The sequence below is a fragment of the Mytilus edulis genome, chromosome 1 (genome assembly GCF_963676685.1).
Source record: "Mytilus edulis chromosome 1, xbMytEdul2.2, whole genome shotgun sequence".
Lineage (NCBI taxonomy): Eukaryota > Metazoa > Mollusca > Bivalvia > Mytilida > Mytilidae > Mytilus > Mytilus edulis.
The window spans coordinates 102,417,196-102,438,962 of NC_092344.1; the positions used below are offsets into that span (position 1 = coordinate 102,417,196).

The 21,767-nt window shown below is 33.6% G+C and overlaps 2 protein-coding genes across 2 annotated transcripts in view; one reads left to right on the forward strand and one right to left on the reverse strand.

Moving 5' to 3' along the window:
- LOC139516491 (uncharacterized) overlaps nucleotides 1-21,767 on the forward strand; it is a 735,418-nt gene that overhangs the window by 168,305 nt on the left and 545,346 nt on the right. The gene's annotated exons all lie outside the window — the stretch shown is intronic.
- Nucleotides 6,885-21,701, reverse strand: LOC139498515 (programmed cell death protein 2-like). The gene is made up of 4 exons (XM_071286939.1): nucleotides 21,129-21,701; nucleotides 16,440-16,711; nucleotides 15,209-15,322; nucleotides 6,885-7,067 (listed from the first exon to the last, which is right to left on the reverse strand). The coding sequence occupies exons 1-4, from the start codon at nucleotides 21,658-21,660 to the stop codon at nucleotides 6,906-6,908; spliced, it is 1,080 nt and encodes a 359-aa protein (XP_071143040.1). The 5' UTR covers nucleotides 21,661-21,701; the 3' UTR covers nucleotides 6,885-6,905.

Consider the following 21,767-nt stretch of genomic DNA (forward strand, 5'->3'; position numbering starts at 1 on the left):
AAGTAGAATATAATCGTAGTTAACATGTCGATAAACGCGAAAAATAATTATCTTCTCTAAGGAGGTATAATAGTTGTGTTTCTTGCGATCTAAACACAGTGATATGAAACGCGAAAAATAATTGTTCTCTCTAAGGAGGTATAATATTTGTGATTATTGCGATCTAAACACCGTGATATGAAACGCGAAAAATAATTGTCCTCTCTAAGGAGGTATAATATTTGTGATTATTGCGATCTTAACACCATGATGTGGAGAACGCTCTGAATGGCTTATTTGTTTCTCCATTTTTGTTATCTATCATACGATTGGTTGTACTTGTGTAAAATATTTTACTTATTTTGATATATATTATATAACTGGTATGACCCCTTAAATAGTAAACATTTCAAAGAAAACAGTAAACAGAATTACAGAATACAGAGAGTCTCTATATATTAAAAAATCATAATCGTAGTTTACAAATAGATAAACGCGAAACATAATTATTCAACGGTCCTCTATAAGGAAGTATAATAGTTGTGGTTCATGCGATCTAAGTCCAATGCTATGGAGAACGCTCTGATTGGCTTAATAATTTTTCATATTTAGTTATCTATCATACGATTGGTTGTATTTGTGCATCTTTTAAACCGGAAATCTAATCTATGACTAAAAGTTAGTCCGATGACGGAATCATATCCGGACTCCTTTTTTGTCGTTTTTCTCCCAAAATAACTCAATCTGAATAATCATAAGAATGGATGACAAATGCGACTATGCATGTCACCTATAGGACACAGAGGAATGATGATTGATTTATTGTGGAAGGAAGAGAAGCGACACCAAAAATGAGGTCTTCTCGTTTAATAGTATAGATTGCTGTGTTTATGTGCTGTAAAATATGTTGATTTTGCATAATCTCGTAATGTTGTCCTTGTGTCCCTATATGCGGATTGAGGGGATGGTGGCCCGGACCACCTTATGGAGATTACTATATAATCAATGCAGACTTTTACCAAGTATCAATCCAAACGTTGGTTTACAGGAGGCCTCTTTTCAAATTTCGGATCTTCACCATCATTTTATCTTCAAATGCTCATCTATACCTGAATCAGTAGATTGATAACAAGTTGAAGTTGCATGACCTCACGTTTCTATTTTTAAAGTTTCACTAACATATTTATCATAGGCGGATCCCGGCAGGGGGGCTGGGGGCCGCCCTCCTTTTCGTGGGAAAGGGCCCCCTTAGGTTAGTCAGCGCCCTCGCCTCGTATGAAAAGTTCTTTACCCGCCACTGTTTATAATTTGTGTTAAAAAAAACCTGCCTTATGAATCAAACGTGAATATTTATTTTTATCTTCCTAACATTCTATTGCCAAGAGTTTTCAGGTACCTTCTATCTGCGTTTTGTATTAGGGCAAATTAGATAACTGCAGATAATGAACTTTTGAAAATATAGAAGAATAGTGCAATCGATGTTCGACAATTTAAACTCTTTCTGAAATGAGTGTGTGGCTCTAAAAAGAGCCGTTTTAATGTGTCACTAAGACACAAAAAAATATGCACTCAACAAGGCGGTTGATAAATGCTATTTTTCAAAATTCAGTTCGTCCGTTTCTTTGGCCTTTCTCAAAACAAATTAGTAATATACACCACGGAGACCATCAAGGACTGCAATCCGAATTTTAAGCGAGTATAGGAATGAACGGTTCCCATCTTGCTTAGCTTTAGTGTATCTCAGATCTAGCTAGGTTGGAAAGTCGATGGTTGAGATGATCAAAAGCGTCAGCTTCCATCGTTAAGACTTCAGTCTTCAGCAATGTCACTCTAATATTGAATTGAAATTTCGAATGAAATTGTCAAAGAGAATCATTGCGTTTTATGGGAAATTTTGATTCGTAACATCATAAAGAATTATTAAACCTTTGATTTGCTCTTTCTGTCCTTTCTTATTCCAATCCTCGGGAATGTTTGTGTATCTTTTCATCTTACCTGAAAGCACGTGGCTTCATTTTCACACCCTTTCAAGTGTTTTTAGCTTAATTTTTTAGGAATGTTTGGTTCTCAATGCTCTTCAACTTCGTACTTCGGCATTTTTGTAGACGAAAAGCGCGTCTGGCGTAAGTGTAAACTATCAGTCCTGGTATCTATGATGAGTTGATTGTTAATGAAAAATTGGAGTTTATCTCGCCGCCGACAATAAATTATTTTGCCTTCAACGGTATGGTATTGTATTGTATTTAATACTAGTATATTGACACATTTGAAAATTAAGTTAGGATATAACTTCTCAAAAACGGAAGATTAAAAATATCATATAGAATCAATATTTGAAAATATGAATTACCATGATTACTCACATAGAATATTAAACTTATCACCAATGAATCTCTAAAGATAATATGTATTATAATAACATGATGAATATTGATATAAAGAAAACTGTTTTTCTACAAAAAAAATAAGCTCAATATTATGATACTACCAACTTTATTTATCGGTTATTTCTGGGAATTTACATATAAAATAACCAATCTCTTGGTTAGTTTGAATTAAAAAATATCCAGTTTAAATATATATAGAATGCATTAACTTTGCAGTTTATGCAAACAAAAACGTATAATCAACATACGTCATTGATGCTATGAAACTGGATGTAGTAAATATGCAATAGAAAGAAGTGCACCCCGAAATCGTCTCACTCTTGGTAAAAAAAGAAGCTTTTATCATACTTTCATTAAATTCAACGAGGGTTTAACAATTGATGATTCAAGAAACACGTAACCACAGACGATGACTACGCCGGCGACGAAATGCAGAAGTGCAATGGCTCCTGATTTACATGACACAGAGTTGACATTTTTTGTTTATTATCGCCATACATTAATGATCAATAATTGCTGCTGAAACTGCTATTTCTAACAAAATTGCTAATTTTACATATTTTGTGAAACAAATTTGAACCAAGGGGCCTTCATAACCAAACTGAAAAAAAATTCTCTGTATCAAACTATAGTTTCCTAAAACTAGAGGCTCTCAAGAGCATGTGTCGCTCACCTGTTACTGTATATTTACTGATGTCGGCCATCTTGGTTGGCAGGCAGGGTCATTAGACACTTTTTTAAAATAGATATCCTTGTAATGATTGTCGCCAAGTTTGGTTAAATTTGGCCCATAGTTTTAGAGAAGAAGATTTTTGTACAAGTTACAAAAATGACGAAAAGTTGTTCAATATTGACTATAAAGGACAACAACTCCTTAAGGAGTTCTCGACAATTTTGGTCATGTTGACTTATTTGTAGATCTTACTTTGCTGAACATTATTGCTGTTTACAGTTTATCTCTATCTATAATACTGTTTACAGTTTATCTCTATCTATAATACTGTTTACAGTTTATCTCCATCTATAATAAAATTCAAGATAATAACCAAAAACTGCAAAATTTCCTTAAAATTACTGGGCAGCAACCCAACAACCAGTTGTCCAATCCATCTGAAAATTTCTGACCTGATAAACAATTAAACTCTGTCAGATTTGCTCTAAATGCTTTGGTTTTTGAGTTATAAGTCAAACACTGCATTTTACCCTTATGTTCTATTTTTAGCCGTGGCCGCCATCTTGGTTGGATGGCCGGGTCACCGGACACATTTTTTAAACTAAATACCCCAAAGATGATTGTTGCCAAGTTTGGTTAAATTTGGCCCAGTAGTTTCACAGGAGAAGATTTTTGTAAAAGATTACTAAGATTTACGAAAAATGGTTAAAAATTGACTATAAAGGGCAATAACTCCTAAAGGGGTCAACTGACCATTTTGGTTATGTTGACTTATTTGTAAATCTTACTTTGCTGAACATTATGGCAATAACTCCTAAAGGGGTCAACTGACCATTTCAGTCATGCTGACTTATTTGTAAATCTTACTTTGCTGAACATTATTGCTGTTTACAGTTTATCTCTATCTATAATAATATTCAAGATAATAACCAAAAACTGCAAAATTTCCTTAAAATTACCAATTCAGGGGCAGCAACCCAACAACAGGTTGTCCGATTCATCTGAAAATTTAAGAGCAGATAGAAATTCACCTGATAAACAATTTTATCCCCATGTCAGATTTGCTCTAAATGCTTTGGTTTTTGAGTTATAAGCCAAAAACTGCATTCTACCCCTGTGTTCTATTTTTAGCCATGGCGGCCATCTTGGATGGTTGGCCGGGTCATCGGACACATTTTTTAAACTAGATACCCCAAGGATGATTGTGGCCAAGTTTGAATAAATTTTGCCCAATAGTTTCAGAGGAGAAGATTTTTGTAAAAGTTTACGGACGACGGACGCCAAGTGATGAGAAAAGCTCACTTGACCTTTCAGGTCAGGTGAGCTAAAAAAATGAAAAAGTGTAAAAAGTCATAATTTTTATCGGATATAGTTTAAAACTAGAGGCTCTCAAGAGCCTGTGTCGCTCACCTTGGTCTATGTGCATATTAAACAATGGACACAGATAAATTCATAACAAAATTGTGTTTTGATGATGGTGATGTGTTTGTAAATCTTACTTTATTGAAAATTCTTGTTGCTACAATTATCTCTATCTATAATGAACTTGGCCCAGTAATTACAGTGGAAAATATTTTTGAAAAATCTACAAAAATTTACTTTGTTGAACATTATTGCTGTTTACTGTTTATCTCTATCTATAATATTATTCAAGATAATAACCAAAAACAGCAAAATTTCCTTAATATTACCAATTCAGGGGCAGCAACCCAACAACAGTTGTTTGATTCATCTGAAATTTTCAGAGCAGATAGATCTTGACCTGATAAACAACTTAATTCCATGTCAGATTTGCTCTTAATGCTTTGGTTTTTGAGTTATAAGCCAAAAACTGCATTTTACCCCTATGTTCTATTTTAGCCATGGCGGCCATCTCGTTTGGTTGACAGGGTCACCGGACACAATTTTAAAACTAGATACCCCAAATGATGATTGTGGCCAAGTTTGATTAAATTTGGCCCAGTAGTTTCAGAGGAGAAGATTTTTGTAAAAGTTAACGACGACGGACGACGATGACGGACAACGACGGACGACGCCGGATGCAAAGTGATGAGAAAAGCTCACTTGGCCCTATGGGCCAGGTGAGCTAAAAATGACATCTCCTAAAATGGAATGACTGATTCACCTTTCTTGACCTGCTTATTATTTTTACCTTATGTCAGAGTTTTCCCGAGATGCATGCTTTAGTTTTTGAGATATATGCAAAACACTGCATTTTACGTCTATGTTCTAGTTTTAGGAACTGCTATCAAGATTCTTGATGGATCAACCCTTAATACATTTTCTTAAACTATAATGACAGATGCAAAGTAATGGGCTCAACAGAAAAGATAAAAGGGAAGTTCATGAACCAAACGTCTGTGGTTAGACTTTTAAAACATACAAATTACTTTGCTACATTTTAAACTTGAACACAAGTGTATCCACCTTGAAGATGAAAGGAATTGTGTCATATGAACATGTGAACTATACAATGATTGTAGGCCACCATTCTTATGACAGTCAATCAATAACTGAAGAAATCAGACAAAATTGACGTATCCACAAGCACTTAAAATTAATTACTGAAATCCTGAAAAAGGTCTAGATGAACTGAACCCTGTCTGATAGTCATTTACATTTTACGAGAATTCAATACATCAAATATTATCTTATTAAGCCATAATGTTAGTTATGTATTATAATATTGCATGCACTGTCACATTGGTAGCCCATATTATCTGTTATTGTTACAAATGTAGGATATGTATCATAAAATAAGGAACCTTTGTGTCAAACTCTTACTGCAATGTTTTTGAAGAAAAGCCTTTTCCTATAATGTATTTAATGTATGTCCTGAAGTCCAATATATCTCCAGTTGTAAACCATATTAAATGAGCTACCCATGCCTAGCTGACAATTTCATTTCACAAGAAACCTCTCTGTCATTAAAGTTGCTTTTTCAAGTTTTATTCAGAAAATAATAAATTGGAGATTAATTATTCATTCATTCAGTAAAAGATAAATAACTGAACCAGGCTAAATTTTATTTATATATGAATTATGCTTTAAATCTTAAGGTCCAATTTTCATGGATTTTTTGAAAAAATTTCATTTGTAATTCAATATCTTCTGTAAAACCATTTTTACCATAACAATGGGATTGAAAATCTCGGGAAATAAGGGAATTGAAATCTCGGCAAATAGTGGGTATAAAAATCTCGGCAGATAATATGTTTGAAAATCTCAGCAGATAATGGGTTTGAAACTGTGTAATGTTGCCCTAAACAAAGTATTTCCTTTTGAAACTGACCATATAAACAAATTATGAATCTCGTTGATGCAAAAAAAAAATCTAGTGATGTATGCAGAATGGTATCTTGATTCTTGAAACTAAAACTAAAGCCATTTGGTTACTGACATTTACTGTGGAACCCTACGGCTGCATAAGGACATTTAACATTTAGATTATACAAATTATATCAAGTGTAATAGCTTGAACTACAAGCAATACCGGTACTTACAATGACCATTCATAAATACATCTCAATACAACCTACTACTGAACTCACAACTATTGAGACCTAATAAAAGTAATTATCGAACAGGTTGCAAATATTTGTCCTTCAGCAATTAAAATTACTGTGTGTTAAGGTGAACTACACCAATCATGTATACCTTTTATCGTAGCTATAAACAGTTGGCTTTAGGCATTCTGGAGTAATGAAAATGTGATGCAGTCTTTCTTTACATCGAAACTTTAGTTCAAGAACAAACACATTAAAACATAAGGAATGTATGAACAAAACATTTTTTTTTCTCCTGAAATACAATCCAGCCATTTTGAGGCATCTCAAAACAACAACTTATATAGTTTTTACTTTTAATCAAATATTAGAATCTGAAAAATCTTGCTTCCATAAAAACTCCTTGTTATACTTATTCCCAATATCACAGCTTCCAGAACAGGTATATACACATAATGTCCCCCAGTCTATACTATCTCCTAGACTGTCTACTTCTAAATAGGTCAGCAACTGTGGCATGATCTGTAAATAACCACAATAAACCGTCAAATACAAATCATCAACAACAATCCAACAAAGGTGGCATAACATGTTATAAAAAGACAAAATAAATGTGGCATAACATGTTATAAAAATACAAAACAAATGTGGCATAACATGTTGTAAAAAAACAAAACAAATGTGGCATAACATGTTATAAAAAGACAAAACAAATGTGGCATAACATGTTATAAAAAAACAAAACAAATGTGGCATAACATGTTATAAAAAGACAAAACAAATGCGGCATAACATGTTATAAAAAGACAAAACAAATGTGGCATAACATGTTATAACTAGAGGCTCTCAAGAGCCTGTGTCGCTCACCTTGGTCTATGTGCATATTAAACAATGGACACAGATAAATTCATGACAAAATTGTGTTTTGATGATCATGATGTGTTTGTAGATCTTACTTTACTGGACATTCTTTTTGCTACAATTATCTCTATCTATAATGAACTTGGCCCAGTAATTACAGTGGAAAATATATTCTAAAAATTTACAAAAATTTACGAAAATTGTTAAAAATTGACTATAAAGGGCAATAACTCCTTAATGGGTCAACTGACCATTTCGGTCATGTTGACTTATTTGTAGATCTTACTTTGCTGAACATTATTGCTGTTTACAGTTTATCTTTATCTATAATTATATTCAAGATAATAGGCAAAATCTGCAAAATTTCCTTAAAAATACCAATTCAGGGGCAGCAACCCAATAACGGGTTATCTGATTCGTCTGAAAATTTCAGGGCAGATAGAACTTGACCTAATGGATTATTTTACCTCTTGTCAGATTAGCCCTAAATGCTTTGGTTTTAGAGTTATAAGCCAAAATCTACATTTTACCCCTATGTTCTATTTTTAGCCATGGCTGCCATCTTGGTTGGTTGGCCACACATTTTTTAAACTAGCTACCTCAATGATGATTGTGGCCAAGTTTGGATTAATTTGGCCAAGTAGTTTCAGAGAAGATTTTTGTAAAAGATTTCTAAGATTTACGAAGAATGGTTAAAAATTGACTATAAAGGGCAATAACTCCTAAGGGGTCAACTGACCATTTCGGTCATGTTGACTTTCTTGTAAATCTTACTTTGCTGAACATTGTTGCTGTTTACAGTTTATCTCTATCTATAATAATATTCAAGATAATAACCAAAAACAGTAAAATTTCCTTAAAATTACCAATTTAGGGGCAGCAACCCAACAATGGGTTGTCCGAATCATCTGAAAATTTTAGGCCAGATAGATCATGACCTGATAAACAATTGTATCCCCATGTCATATTTGCTATAAATGATTTGGTTTCTGAGTTATAAGCCAAAAACTGCTTTTTACCCCTATGTTCTATTTTTAGCCATGGTGGCCATCTTGGTTGGTTGGCGGGGTCACGCCACACTTTTTTCAAAACTAGATACCCCAATGATGATTGTGGCCAAGTTTGGTTAAATTTGGCCCAGTAGTTTCAGAGAAGAAGATTTTTGTAAAAGTTAACGATGACGGACGACGACGACAGATGACGATGACGCCGGACATCAAGTGATGGGAAAAGCTCACATGGCTCTTTGGGCCAGGTGAGCTAAAAAGACAAAACAAATGTGGCATAACATGTTATAAAAAGACAAAACAAATGTGGCATAACATGTTATAAAAAGACAAAACAAATGTGGCATAACATGTTAAAGACAAGAGTGCACACCCTGAAATGTCTCGCCTTCTATACTAATCATTGATATTATGTTGATAGTCCTAAGTATAAAGCTAAGCTTTATTACAACTGTCACAAAAACTTAACATTAACCAAGATAACTAAACAAAGACCAATGAACCTTGAAAATGAGGTCAAGGTTAGATGAACCATGCCAGGCAGACATGTACAGCTAACAATGATTCTATACAACATATATAGTTGACCCATTACTTATAGTTTAAGAACTAGAGGCTCTAAAGAGCCTGTGTCGCTCACCTTGGTCTATGTGACTATTAAACAAAGGAAGCAGATGGATTCATGACAAAATTGTATTTTGGTGATGGTGATGTGTTTGTACATCTTACTTTACTGAACATCCTTGCTGCTTACAATTATCTCTATCTATAATGAACTTGGCCCAGTAGTTTCAGTGGAAAATGTTAGTAAAAATTTACAAATTTTATAAAAATTGTTGAAAATTGACTATAAAGGACAATAACTCCTTAGGGGGTCAATTGACCATTTCGGTCATGTTGACTTATTTGTAAATCTTACTTTGCTGAACATTATTGCTGTTTACAGTTTATCTCTATCTATAATAATATTCAAGACAATAACCAAAAACAGCAAAATTTCCTTAAAATTACCAATTTAGGGGCAGCAACCCAACAACGGGTTGTCAGATTCATCTGAAAATTTCGGGGCAGATAGATCTTGACCTGATAAACAAATTAACCCCCATGTCAGATTTGCTCTAAACGCTTTGGTTTTTGAGTTATAAGCCAAAAACTGCATTTTACCCCTATGTTCTATTTTTAGCCATGGCGGCCATCTTGGTTGGATGGCCGGGTCATCGGACACATTTTTTAAACTAGATACCCCAAAGATGATTGTGGATAAGTTTGGATTAATTTGGCCCAGTAGTTTCAGAGGAGAAGATTTTTGTAAAAGATTACTAAGATTTACGAAAAATGGTTAAAAATTGACTATAAAGGGCAATAACTCCTATATGGGTCAACTGACCATTTCGGTCATGTTGACTTATTTGTAAATCTTACTTTGCTGAACATTATTGCTGTTTACAGTTTATTTTTATCTATAATAATTTTCAAGATAATAACCAAAAACAGTAAAATTTCCTTAAAATGACCAATTCAGGGGCAGGAACCCAACAACTGGTTGTCCGATTTATCTGAAAATTTCAGGGCAGATAGATCTTGACCTGATAAACAATTTAGCACCTGTCAGATTTGCTCTAAACGCTTTGGTTTTTGAGTTATAAGCCAAAAACTGCATTTTACCCCTATGTTCTATTTTTAGCCATGGCGGCCATCTTGGTTGGATGGCTGGGTCATCAGACACATTTTTTAAACTAGATACCCCAAAGATGATTGTGAATAAGTTTGGATTAATTTGGCCCAGTAGTTTCAGAGGAGAAGATTTTTGTAAAAGATTACTAAGATTTACGAAAAATGGTTAAAAATTGACTATAAAGGGCAATAACTCCTAAAGGGGTCAACTGACCATTTCGGTCATGTTGACTTATTTGTAAATCTTACTTTGCTGAACATAATGGCTGTTTACAGTTTATCTCTATCTATAATAATATACAAGATAATAACCAAAAACAGCAAAATTTCCTTAAAATTACCAATTCAGGGGCAGCAACCCAACAACAGGTTGTCAGATTCATCTGAAAATTTCAGGGTAGATAGATCTTGACCTGATAAACAATTTTACCAAATGTCAGATTTGCTCTAAATGCTTTGGTTTATAAGTTATAAGCCAAAAACTGCATTTTACCCCTATGTTCTATTTTTAGCCGTGGCGGCCATCTTGGTTGGTTGGCCGGGTCACCGGACACATTTTTTAAACTAGATACCCCAAAGATAATTGTGGCCAAGTTTGGATAAATTTGGCCCAGTAGTTTCAGAGGAGAAGATTTTTGTAAAAGATTACTAAGATTTACGAAAAATGGTTAAAAATTGACTATAAAGGGCAATAACTCCTAAAGGGGTCAACTGACCATTTCGGTCATGTTGACTTATTTGTAAATCTTACTTTGCTGAACATAATGGCTGTTTACAGTTTATCTCTATCTATAATAATATACAAGATAATAACCAAAAACAGCAAAATTTCCTTAAAATTACCAATTCAGGGGCAGCAACCCAACAACAGGTTGTCAGATTCATCTGAAAATTTCAGGGTAGATAGATCTTGACCTGATAAACAATTTTACCAAATGTCAGATTTGCTCTAAATGCTTTGGTTTATAAGTTATAAGCCAAAAACTGCATTTTACCCCTATGTTCTATTTTTAGCCGTGGCGGCCATCTTGGTTGGTTGGCCGGGTCACCGGACACATTTTTTAAACTAGATACCCCAAAGATAATTGTGGCCAAGTTTGGATAAATTTGGCCCAGTAGTTTCAGAGGAAAAGATTTTTGTAAAAGATTATTAAGATTTACGAAAAATGGTTAAAAATTGACTATAAAGGGCAATAACTCCTAAAGGGGTCAACTGATCATTTCGGTCATGTTGACTTATTTGTAAATCTTACTTTGCTGAACATTATTGCTGTTTACTGTTTATCTCTATCTATAATAATATTCAAGATAATAACCAAAAACAGCAAAATTTCCTTAAAATTACTAATTCAGGGGCAGCAACCCAACAACGGGTTATCCGATTCATCTGAAAATTTCAGGGCAGATAGATCTTGACCTGTTACACAAGTTTACCCCATGTCAGATTTGCTCTAAATGCTTTGGTTTTTGAGTTATAAGCCAAAAACTGCATTTTACCCCTATGTTCTATTTTTAGCCATGGCGGCCATCTTGGATGGTTGGCCGGGTCACCGGACACATGTTTTAAACTAGATACCCCAATGAAGGTTTTGGCCAAGTTTGGTGTAATTTGGCCCAGTAGTTTCAGAGGAGAAGATTTTTGTAAAAGTTAACGACGCCAGACGATGGACGACAGACGACGGACGACGGACGACGGACGCCAAGTGATGGGAAAAGCTCACTTGGCCCTTTGGGCCAGGTGAGCTAAAAATAGACCAAACACAAAAACTTGACACTGTGCAATGAACCTGTGAAAATGAGGTCACGGTCAAATAAAACCTGCGCGACTGACATGAAGATCATAAAATATTTCCATACACCAAATATAGTTGACCTATGGCATATAGTATTAGATAAAAAGACCAAAACTCAAAAAACTTAACTTTGACCACATAACCTAAAAATGAGGACAAGGTCACATGACATCTGCCCGCTAGACATGTACACCTTACAATCATTCCATATAACAAATATAGTAGACCTATTGCATATAGTATGAGAAAAACAGACCAAAACACAAAAATTTAACTATAACCACTGAACCATGAAAATGAGGTCAAGGTCAGATGACACCTGCCAGTTGGACATGTACACCTTACAGTCCTTCCATACACCGAATATACTTATAGCCCTATTGCTTATAGTATCTGAGATATGGACTTGACCACCAAAACTTAACCTTGTTCACTGACCCATGAATGAGGTTGAAGTGAAAACTGTCTGACAGACATGAGGACCTTGCAAGGTACGCACATATCAAATATAGTTATCCTATTACTTATAATAAGAGAGAATTCAACATTACAAAAAATTTGAACTTTTTTTTCAAGTGGTCACTGAACCATGAAAATGAGGTCAAGGACATTGGACATGTGACTGACGGAAACTTCGTAACATGAAGCATCTATATACAAAGTATGAAGCATCCAGGTCTTTCACCTTCTAAAATATCAAACTTTTAAGAAGTGAGGTAACGCTGACGCCGCCACCGTAGCCGGATCACTATCCCTATGTCAAGCTTTCTGCAACAAAAGTTGCAGGCTCGACAACAAAACAAATGTTATGTCTGTTTAAATAAAATACCATGCTGTGATCAAGGAGCTTGAATTACCACATGACTAGACAATCACATGGTTCAGCATTAGTTAAAAAAATATCATATAAAAACGTTGAATGCAAACGATATAGACCTACAAAGTCTAATATTATAGGACTAGGCAATTATCAGGATTATCAATAAATAGAACAAAAGCATTGATTTTCAATAAATAGAACAAAAGTATTGATTATCAATAAATAGAAGTTTTTTTTATTTAAAATAAATTTTCCACAGATAACAAATTTATGTCCTTTTATACCCACTGCAAACCAGATGCTCCGCAGGGCGTAGCTTTATACGACCGCAGAGGTTGAACCCTGAACGGTTGGGGCAAGTATGGACACAACATTCAAGCTGGATTCAGCTCTAAATTTGGATTGTGATTAAATAGTTGACACAGCATAGGTTTCTGACACAGAATGAATGTGTTCTAATGAACTTTAAATTTTTGTTTTCTCTTAGAGCAATTCACTATGCTGTTGAATATTAATCCTCTCAAAAAAATGTTTGAAGAAATTTTCATTTTATTTATGAAATTTCAAATGAGAAAAATTGAACCCAATTTTTTAATCACATCCCCCTTTCCCTTATTCCAAAACTAATCTCAATTAAAATATTCTAATGTAGTTTGCAACAATAACTACTCATTTAAATACATCATAAAATATTAAGATGTAAAAAAACTGCTTGTTATCACTGAATGGTAAAGATTATTTAAATTTATCAGTTGGTAGTAAAAAGTGTATATACATTGTATATTGTATATAACAAAGATTTAAGTTGATTCTGGACAAAGAAAGATAACTCCAATTAAAAAAAATTCTTGCTATTGCACAATATTGTGCAATAGGATATTTCTTGCTTACTATTCTGGACAAAGAAAGATAACTCTAATTAAAAAAAAATTTGCTATTTCACAATATTGTGCAATTAGATATTTCTTGCCATTGCACAATACTGTGCAATTGAAAAGACTTGCTATTGCACAATACTTTTAATATAATAATTTTAGATCCTGATTTGGACCAACTTGAAAACTGGGCCCATAATCAAAAATCTAAGTACATGTTTAGATTCAGCATATCAAAGAGGCCCAAGAATTTAATTTTTGTTAAAATCAAACTTAGTTTAATTTTGGACCCTTTGGACTTTAATGTAGACCAATTTGAAAACAGGACCAAAAATGAAGAATCTCCATACACAGTTAGATTTGGCATATCAAAGAACCCCAAGGATTCAATTTTGGATGAAATCAAACAAAGTTTAATTTTGGACCCCGATTTGGACCAACTTGAAAACTGGGCCAATAATCAAGAATCTAAGTACATTTTTAGATTCAACATATCAAAGAACCCAACCGATTCATTTTTTGTCAAAATCAAACTAAGTTTAATTTTGGACCCTTTGGACCTTAATGTAGACCAATTTGAAAACGGGACCAAAAGTTGAGAATCTACATATACAGTTAGATTCGGCATATCAAAGAACCCCAATTATTCAATTTTGATGAAATCAAACAAAGTTTAATTTTGGACCCTTTGGGCCCCTTTTTCCTAAACTGTTGGGACCAAAACTCCCAAAATCAGTACCAACCTTCCTTTTATGGTCATAAGCCTTGTGTTTAAATTTCATAGATTTGTATTTACTTATACTAACGTTATGGTGCGAAAACCAAGAAAAATGCTTATTTGGGTCCCTTTTTGGTCCCTAATTCCTAAACTGTTGGGTTCTAAACTCCCAAAATCAATACCAACCTTCCTTTTGAGGTCATAAACATTGTGTTTAAATTTCATCTATTTCTATTTACTTAAACTAAAGTTATTGTGCGAAAACCAAGAAAAATGCTTATTTGGGCCCTTTATTGGCCCCTTATTCCTAAACTGTTGAAACCAAAACTCCCAAAATCAATCCCAATCTTTCTTTTGTGGTCATAAACCTTGTGTCAAAATTTCATAGATTTCTATTAACTTAAACTAAAGTTATGGTGCGAAAACCAAGAAAATGCTTATTTGGGCCCTTTTTGGCCCCTAATTCCTAAAATGTTGGGACCAAAACTCCCAAAATCAATACCAACCTTCCTTTTATGGTCATAAACCTTGTGTTAAAATTTCATAGATTTCTATTCACTTTTACTAAAGTTAGAGTGCGAAAACTAAAAGTATTCGGACGACGACGACGACGACGACGACGACGCCAACGTGATAGCAATATACGACGAAAATTATTGACTGATATATATGTTTTAAAAATTATTAAGCTGAAAGTTGCTTATGAATACAACAGGGTTTCCCACTTTGTATAGCTTTGTATTTTATGTTTGCATCAAATGAAAACTATTTGAAGTAGGAACTTAGTACAGAATATGTTAGAGAATTGTATTCTATTTCTGTGTTATAAACTGCATGTTTTCAAAAGTTCTGTCTTTAATTTTATGAAGGATGTATATCCATGTTAGGAAAAAAAATATGTATCTGAAAAATTACCTGAAACTCAAATTTTCTTGGTAAACCACATGAACAATTAGGGATATCACCATCTTCTGGGATATGGCATTCAGACACCCACAAAGGCTTTCCATTTCTCTGGTACCTCAAGACCTGAAGAATAATGTTTTATATATTAAACATTTTTAAACTGAACAAATTTGACAAACATAAAAAAAAACCAAGAATGTGTCCCAAGTACATAGATGCCCCACTCGCACTATCATTTTCTATGTTCAGTGGACCGTGAAATTGGGGTAAAAACTCTAATTTGGCATTAAAATTAGAAAAATTATATCATAGGGAACATGTGTACTAAGTTTCAAATTGATTGGACTTCAACTTCATCAAAAACTACCTTGATCAACGCGCGTCTGGCGTATAAAATTATAATCCTGGTACTTTTGATAACTAATTAACCTGAAACGAGACAAATGGACGGACCAACGAACAGACGCACAGACCTGAAAACATTATGCCCCTCTACTATCATAGGTGGGGCATAAGAATCTTGTTTTAGCAGCAAAACAATTAAAACTTTTACAAAGATTGACAAATTTATTACATTGTCAGACGAAAATTAATGGAACAGCTAAGGTAATCTTCAAGGGGAGTAAGCGTCACAAAATGTAATTTTCATGAGAATTATAACTATAAATATAATATTATTATATGATATCAACAATACAAGTAGACAGATCTCTTTGTTTTTAGTTCCATGGTAAATAATCTGCTTTTAATAAAACATGCAATTAAAATTGAGAGTGAAAATGGGGAATTGTTTTTAAAAAGACAACAACCTGACCAAAGATTGTATGAAAACTAGTACAAAAAAGTGCTGCAAACCAATTATTTTGTGTGACTAAGTCACAAGTAGAAATATAACACTGATATAATTTTTTTGAAAATGTATAATTATGATATTTTTTAATATCATGATTACATGAATACAACAAAACTTAAAAAATCATTTCAAAAAATATTTGTGAAGTAGCTAGAAAAGATAACACAAAACTGAGATTCCATTAAAATAAATAAGTTCACAGTATGACTGATTGTTTTTAAATGTATTTAGGAGATACATTTGTAACTTATAATTTATGTGTTTATTTACGGTGCCAATTATAATTTACATTTATGTATGTATGTGGATTTCTTATACATTTATTCATAATGTCTTATATAAGAGTGCAATAACAATTTGCTATCATGGATGATGCAAAATACTCACTTGCTCTTGTTCATCTTGGATTCTTTCCTTAAATTTCATGAAAACTTGATCTTGACTGTTTTCAGATATTGCCATCTTTTCTAAATCTTTTGCAGCACTATCAGGTAAAACTGATTCAGCTGCCTTAGACTTCATAAATTCTTCATATTCCTCAAGCTTGTCTTCTTCACTTTTCTCCATTTTAGTTTCTTTAGGTAATATCTCAGGTTCAGTTATAAGTTCATATTCAGGAAAATTGCAGTCAGGATAAACTTTAGTTCTACTGACAGTTTCTGCAGTAAACAATATAGATTAAACAATGTAAATAAGCACTTACACTCAATGTGGTTTTGACATAGCAAATAATTTTTATTGAATGAAAAATATATTATATATGTAGGACTCGGAACCACGATGGTACTCCGAACCGCGATGGTCATGCTGAAGTGCGATGGTCTATGCTGAAATGCGATGGTTAACATGCTGAAGTGCGATGGTGGCATTGTGACGTTAACTTGTTGATATTTACGCTGAAGTGAAATGGTGGTTACGCTGTAGTGCGATGGCCAACCTAAGAATTTGTGTAAAAGCAAAATGTATATGAGCTGTTTCATTAAAATAATACCATTCAGATTTGTCAAAATAAACTGCTAGCCTCTAATTTGGAAGATGGTTTAATATCTGTTTAGGGAGCTACCATTTGATTTTTATGGGGGGGCTAGGATGAAAAATTTTGTCCTGCTTTTTTTTTTGTTGAAATCTCTGTCCTGACTTTTTATTTTTTACTCTATTCGGTCCTACCTTTTTTTTTTACTAGTTTATCCTGACTTTTTTTACACAAATTGTCATCCTGCCTTTTTTTTTAACCATGTTGCTCATCCTGCCTTTTTTTTTTAACTCAAAACTCCTGTCCTGCCTATTTTTTTCAAATTTCATCCTAGCCCCCCCCATAAAAATCAAATGGTAGCTCCCTTAGATCATACCAAAGATTTTTATTTTTGTTTTAATCTAATTTTCCAATTCTCCAATTCTCCTTTTAGCACGCAAGAGTATGGAATAAGGTTTTCAAGGGAAAAGAAGTGTCTATATCATTTACAGAGGCGAATTTAGGGGGGCAGGGGACCTGATCCCCCTTTTCTGTGGCTTATATAGGGAATCACTAAAGCATGACTGGAGCGGACCCCCTCTTAGGCAGTCAGCGGGCCCCCGCTTGTGAAAATTTCTGGATCCGCCACTGATTTACTTAAATATTATGATAAAACTTAATAATTGTTCACAACAATTCTTCATCAATTTATATATACCTGATGACGAAACAGTATCAACGAAGTAAAAAACCGCCAAGTAAATCTATGCTTCACTAATAGCGAGGCTTGTCAATTATTTCACGAAAAATAAATTTGAGGATAATCAATTGGGAAGTACACATAGGGCTTAGTCAGGTTAATTTCTGTCCAACATGTTGTAGACCATCATCACTGAAACCTTAAAAAAAAATAAGACTATAGCGATTGTGTTCTTTAAAACCTAAATTTATCTCGGGAATAAAACAACATTATATGAACTTGAAATAGCAAAAACATTGAAACATTGCTAATACTTTGCAATTTCGTTTTTGTTTATTAAATTGCCCAAATAAAATCATGTACTGATTACGTAAGATTAGTATAATGTATTTGTCGTACAAAAAGTCTGTGGAATAATTCAGAATACTGGTTATCCCATTTGGTGACCAAGTTCATCTTTCAGCCGCTTTGCTACTTAAAATGATTAAACAAATGTTTGTAACCTCAACATGTAATGCTTAAAACTGTTCGGGACTTGAATCGTTCGTTTCATTTCCCCCCTTACTTTCCTTTATTATAATGAAACCTTCATCTACAAAACCTATTCTCCTGCCTGCGAATCCATGTTGTATTTTGAAAACGTCACATTATTCAAACGTCATACACAAAACCATCGCACTTCAGCGAAAGGACCCTCGTACTTTGGCGTGGACCATCGCACTTCAGTGTGACCATCGCACTTCAGCATCCCCATCGCACCTCAGAGTTCTACATATATACCATAAAATTGAGAATGGAAATGGGGAATGTGCCAAAGAGACAACAACCCGACCATAGAAAAAAACAATAGCAGAAGGTCACCAACAGGTGCATACATTTTTATTTTATACACATACTTGTTTTAAGCAACAAAAATGTACCTAACTCTAAAGTTGCCATAACCAGAGACCATCTCAGATGTTCAATCAATGGTTACATGTATCATAATATTTTTTATTGATTTGATTTGAAAAGACTCATATGATAAAATAACACATTAAAAACAATTGTTATTTACACAAATGAACCAATTTAAGACCACCAGACTCCACCAGACTTACATTTACTTACAATTACAATTTAAACTATGAATATAATTTTTAATATCAAAATATATTTTCCATTTTATATAAATGTCTGTTTGTAGAGGAGACTACATGTAATACATGATATAATAATAACTATATTAAGTCCCTGTTTGTTATCTAAAAAGAAACAATCAATTGTCCATCCCTTTATTATAACCAACATGACCAAGCATCTTAAAAACCACTAGAACACACCCGTGATATCAAGGGTCTGTGACTGAATTAAAGTATATAACTATGCCTAAGCCTTATTATAGTATTGGTATTGTCATCTGATAAAGCCATGCCGATTATCAGATGCACAGCTTTCTCTGCTTTCAAAATCTTTCTGTTTTAACCCTTCAACCTGGAACTTATCAATTATTGGTAATATTATTTTTTTATAAAAACAAAAGGGCCTGGAATGGAGTATTTTTTAATCAACAGCATTGTCCTATTTAGTTATAAATAAAGTTGAATTCTTCGATTGGCTGTTTAATGTCATGCTGGCTAACAAATTGAAAACTGTACCTATACACCTTAATTTAAGTCCAGATTTTTTGTATTCGTATTGTCATCTCAGAAAGTCATACTGATTAAAATACTACAATATGGAACAATTTGACAATGATTGAATTTAGTAGTGACAACTCTGTGGTTATGACCCATGTATATAGCAAAATCCATCAGATGCGGAACGTACAGATAATGTAATAGGTACTGTACCAGGTGAATATATACTATTGGTATCGGTATCGGATTCGACCCGGAACTTGTTAATTATTGGCAATATTAATTATATGGACAACAAAAGGGTCTGGAGTGGTGTAATTTTTAATCAACACCATTGTCCTATATTAGCTATATATAAAGTTGAATTCTTTGATTTGTCGTTTTTACCCTATGACGGCTGACAAATTGGACCTCGTTATTTTAGTATTATAGATGGCTGGACAGAAACTGGCAGTACGGCTGCATCAACTGTGGTTAAACTGTTAGTTGAGCAGTTCAATGAATGGCCAACACATCTTGCATCAAGCTAAATACAACCTACATTTGTTACAGTACCCAACCTGCCCTGAGTACTGAATTTGTACTCTTTTTGCATAAAAAGTGATGGTTACTGTAGCCATTCAACTAGTCTAAATAATTTGAGCAAAAAACAAGAATGAGTCCCCAGTACAAGGATGCCCCACTACATGTAGCACTATTATTTTCTATGTTCAGTGGTTTGTGAAATTGGGGTAAAAACTCTTAATTTGGCATTAAAATTAGAAAGATCACATCAAAGGGAACATGCGTACTAAGTCATTGTAAGTTTCAAGTTGATTGGACTACAACTTCATCAAAAACTACCTTGACCAAAAACTTTAACCAGTCAGGGGACTTATTGAAATAAGTGATTTTTATAAAATCACTTATTTAAGTAGCATATTCAAAGTTTTGTCACAAATTGTGATTTTGTAGTTTTACCAAAATTTAAAACACATATGTTTTTAAAAATAATATCTTTTCATTAGTAAAATTGTAATGAAATAACTTTTTGCTTCTTTTTTAAGCAGCACAGTTTATGCTTTTGATGCAATCATAATCATTTAGCTGCAAAATCTATTTTAGTTGAAAAATTGCCATGTCATAAAAATGGCTTTACACAATATGAACTGATACTCTCTAAACAGATCTTAACAGATTTTTTCCACATGTCCCAGTAGTGGGAGTATTTTTCCTGTAAAATTCAAGGTTTACATGTATCTTAAAGATTATGTAATAAAATTATACTGTTCGCAATCAAAATTTCACTGTTTGGGGGTGTTGAAATTAGTATGGGTTATTACAATAATAGTACTAAAAGAAGTTATTTTTTGGAAGGAAATTGAGGTACATGTATGATACTTAAACAAGTGTTTTTTATGTTTTATCCTAAATTTAGTATAAGGTCATCACCTGACATGTTGGTTCTGATAATTTTAGCAACATAACTAGTCCCTGGATCATTTCTATTCTATATTTAAATTAAACCTACAATAAAATTTAACCACTTACATGTAGTCTAGTGATTTATTTGGACTACTTAAATAGCCGTATTAAAGAAAGACAACTCTTACTTCCAACCTTAATGGACATAATGTTACTTGAATCAGTGATTTAGAAAAAACACTCATTTAAGTAAGTCCCCTGACTGTTAACCTCAAGCTGGACAGACAGACGAACGGATGAGAATGAACAAATGAACAGATGCACAGACCAGGAAATGTAATGCCCCTCTTTTATCTTAGGTGGGGCATCAAAGTAAAATGTCCTTTGGACTATAGACATACCTGTGGCTGTCGTTGGTAAATTACTTTTGCACACTGCCTTATGTGCTGTTTTCCAGTCAGCTGCTTGGTGTTCTTTACTGCAGTATGTTGCACTCTGGCATCTTGCACATCGTTTCGACCCCCTTAGTCCGCACACAACACACAAATCTTGGAACGATTTAGCTGAGGGTCCATCAGTCTCTTCCTTTGGTGGTTCTGGACTGTAAAATTCATTATCACGAGGCAATTGGGATCTTAGAACACAAAAATTGTCATTTTTATTCTTACTACAGCATACCACATTTCTACAAACAAAAACGAACAACGCCCTATGAAAAGCTTTCGGACTTTCTTCAAACGGACTGTACACTTGCATCAAAAATGATAGTATCTTTCCGCATTTTGAACATTCCAGATCTTTGTTTGATGGTAACGGTGAAAGAGATAGCCATGCGGGTTTTCCGCCTACTTTACTTGGGAAATGAAAGCTACATAGCAAATGAGATTCTGTTTTTTCTACAAAACCCAATTCCACGTTGTTGTTGTCCACCATATTGTTTCCGTTTCACTCTTAGTTAATTCAACGTTTTTTTTTATGTGGTCATTTAACACAAATAAAGTAATGACGGTGATTTAAAATACTCGACACTAATTCCATAT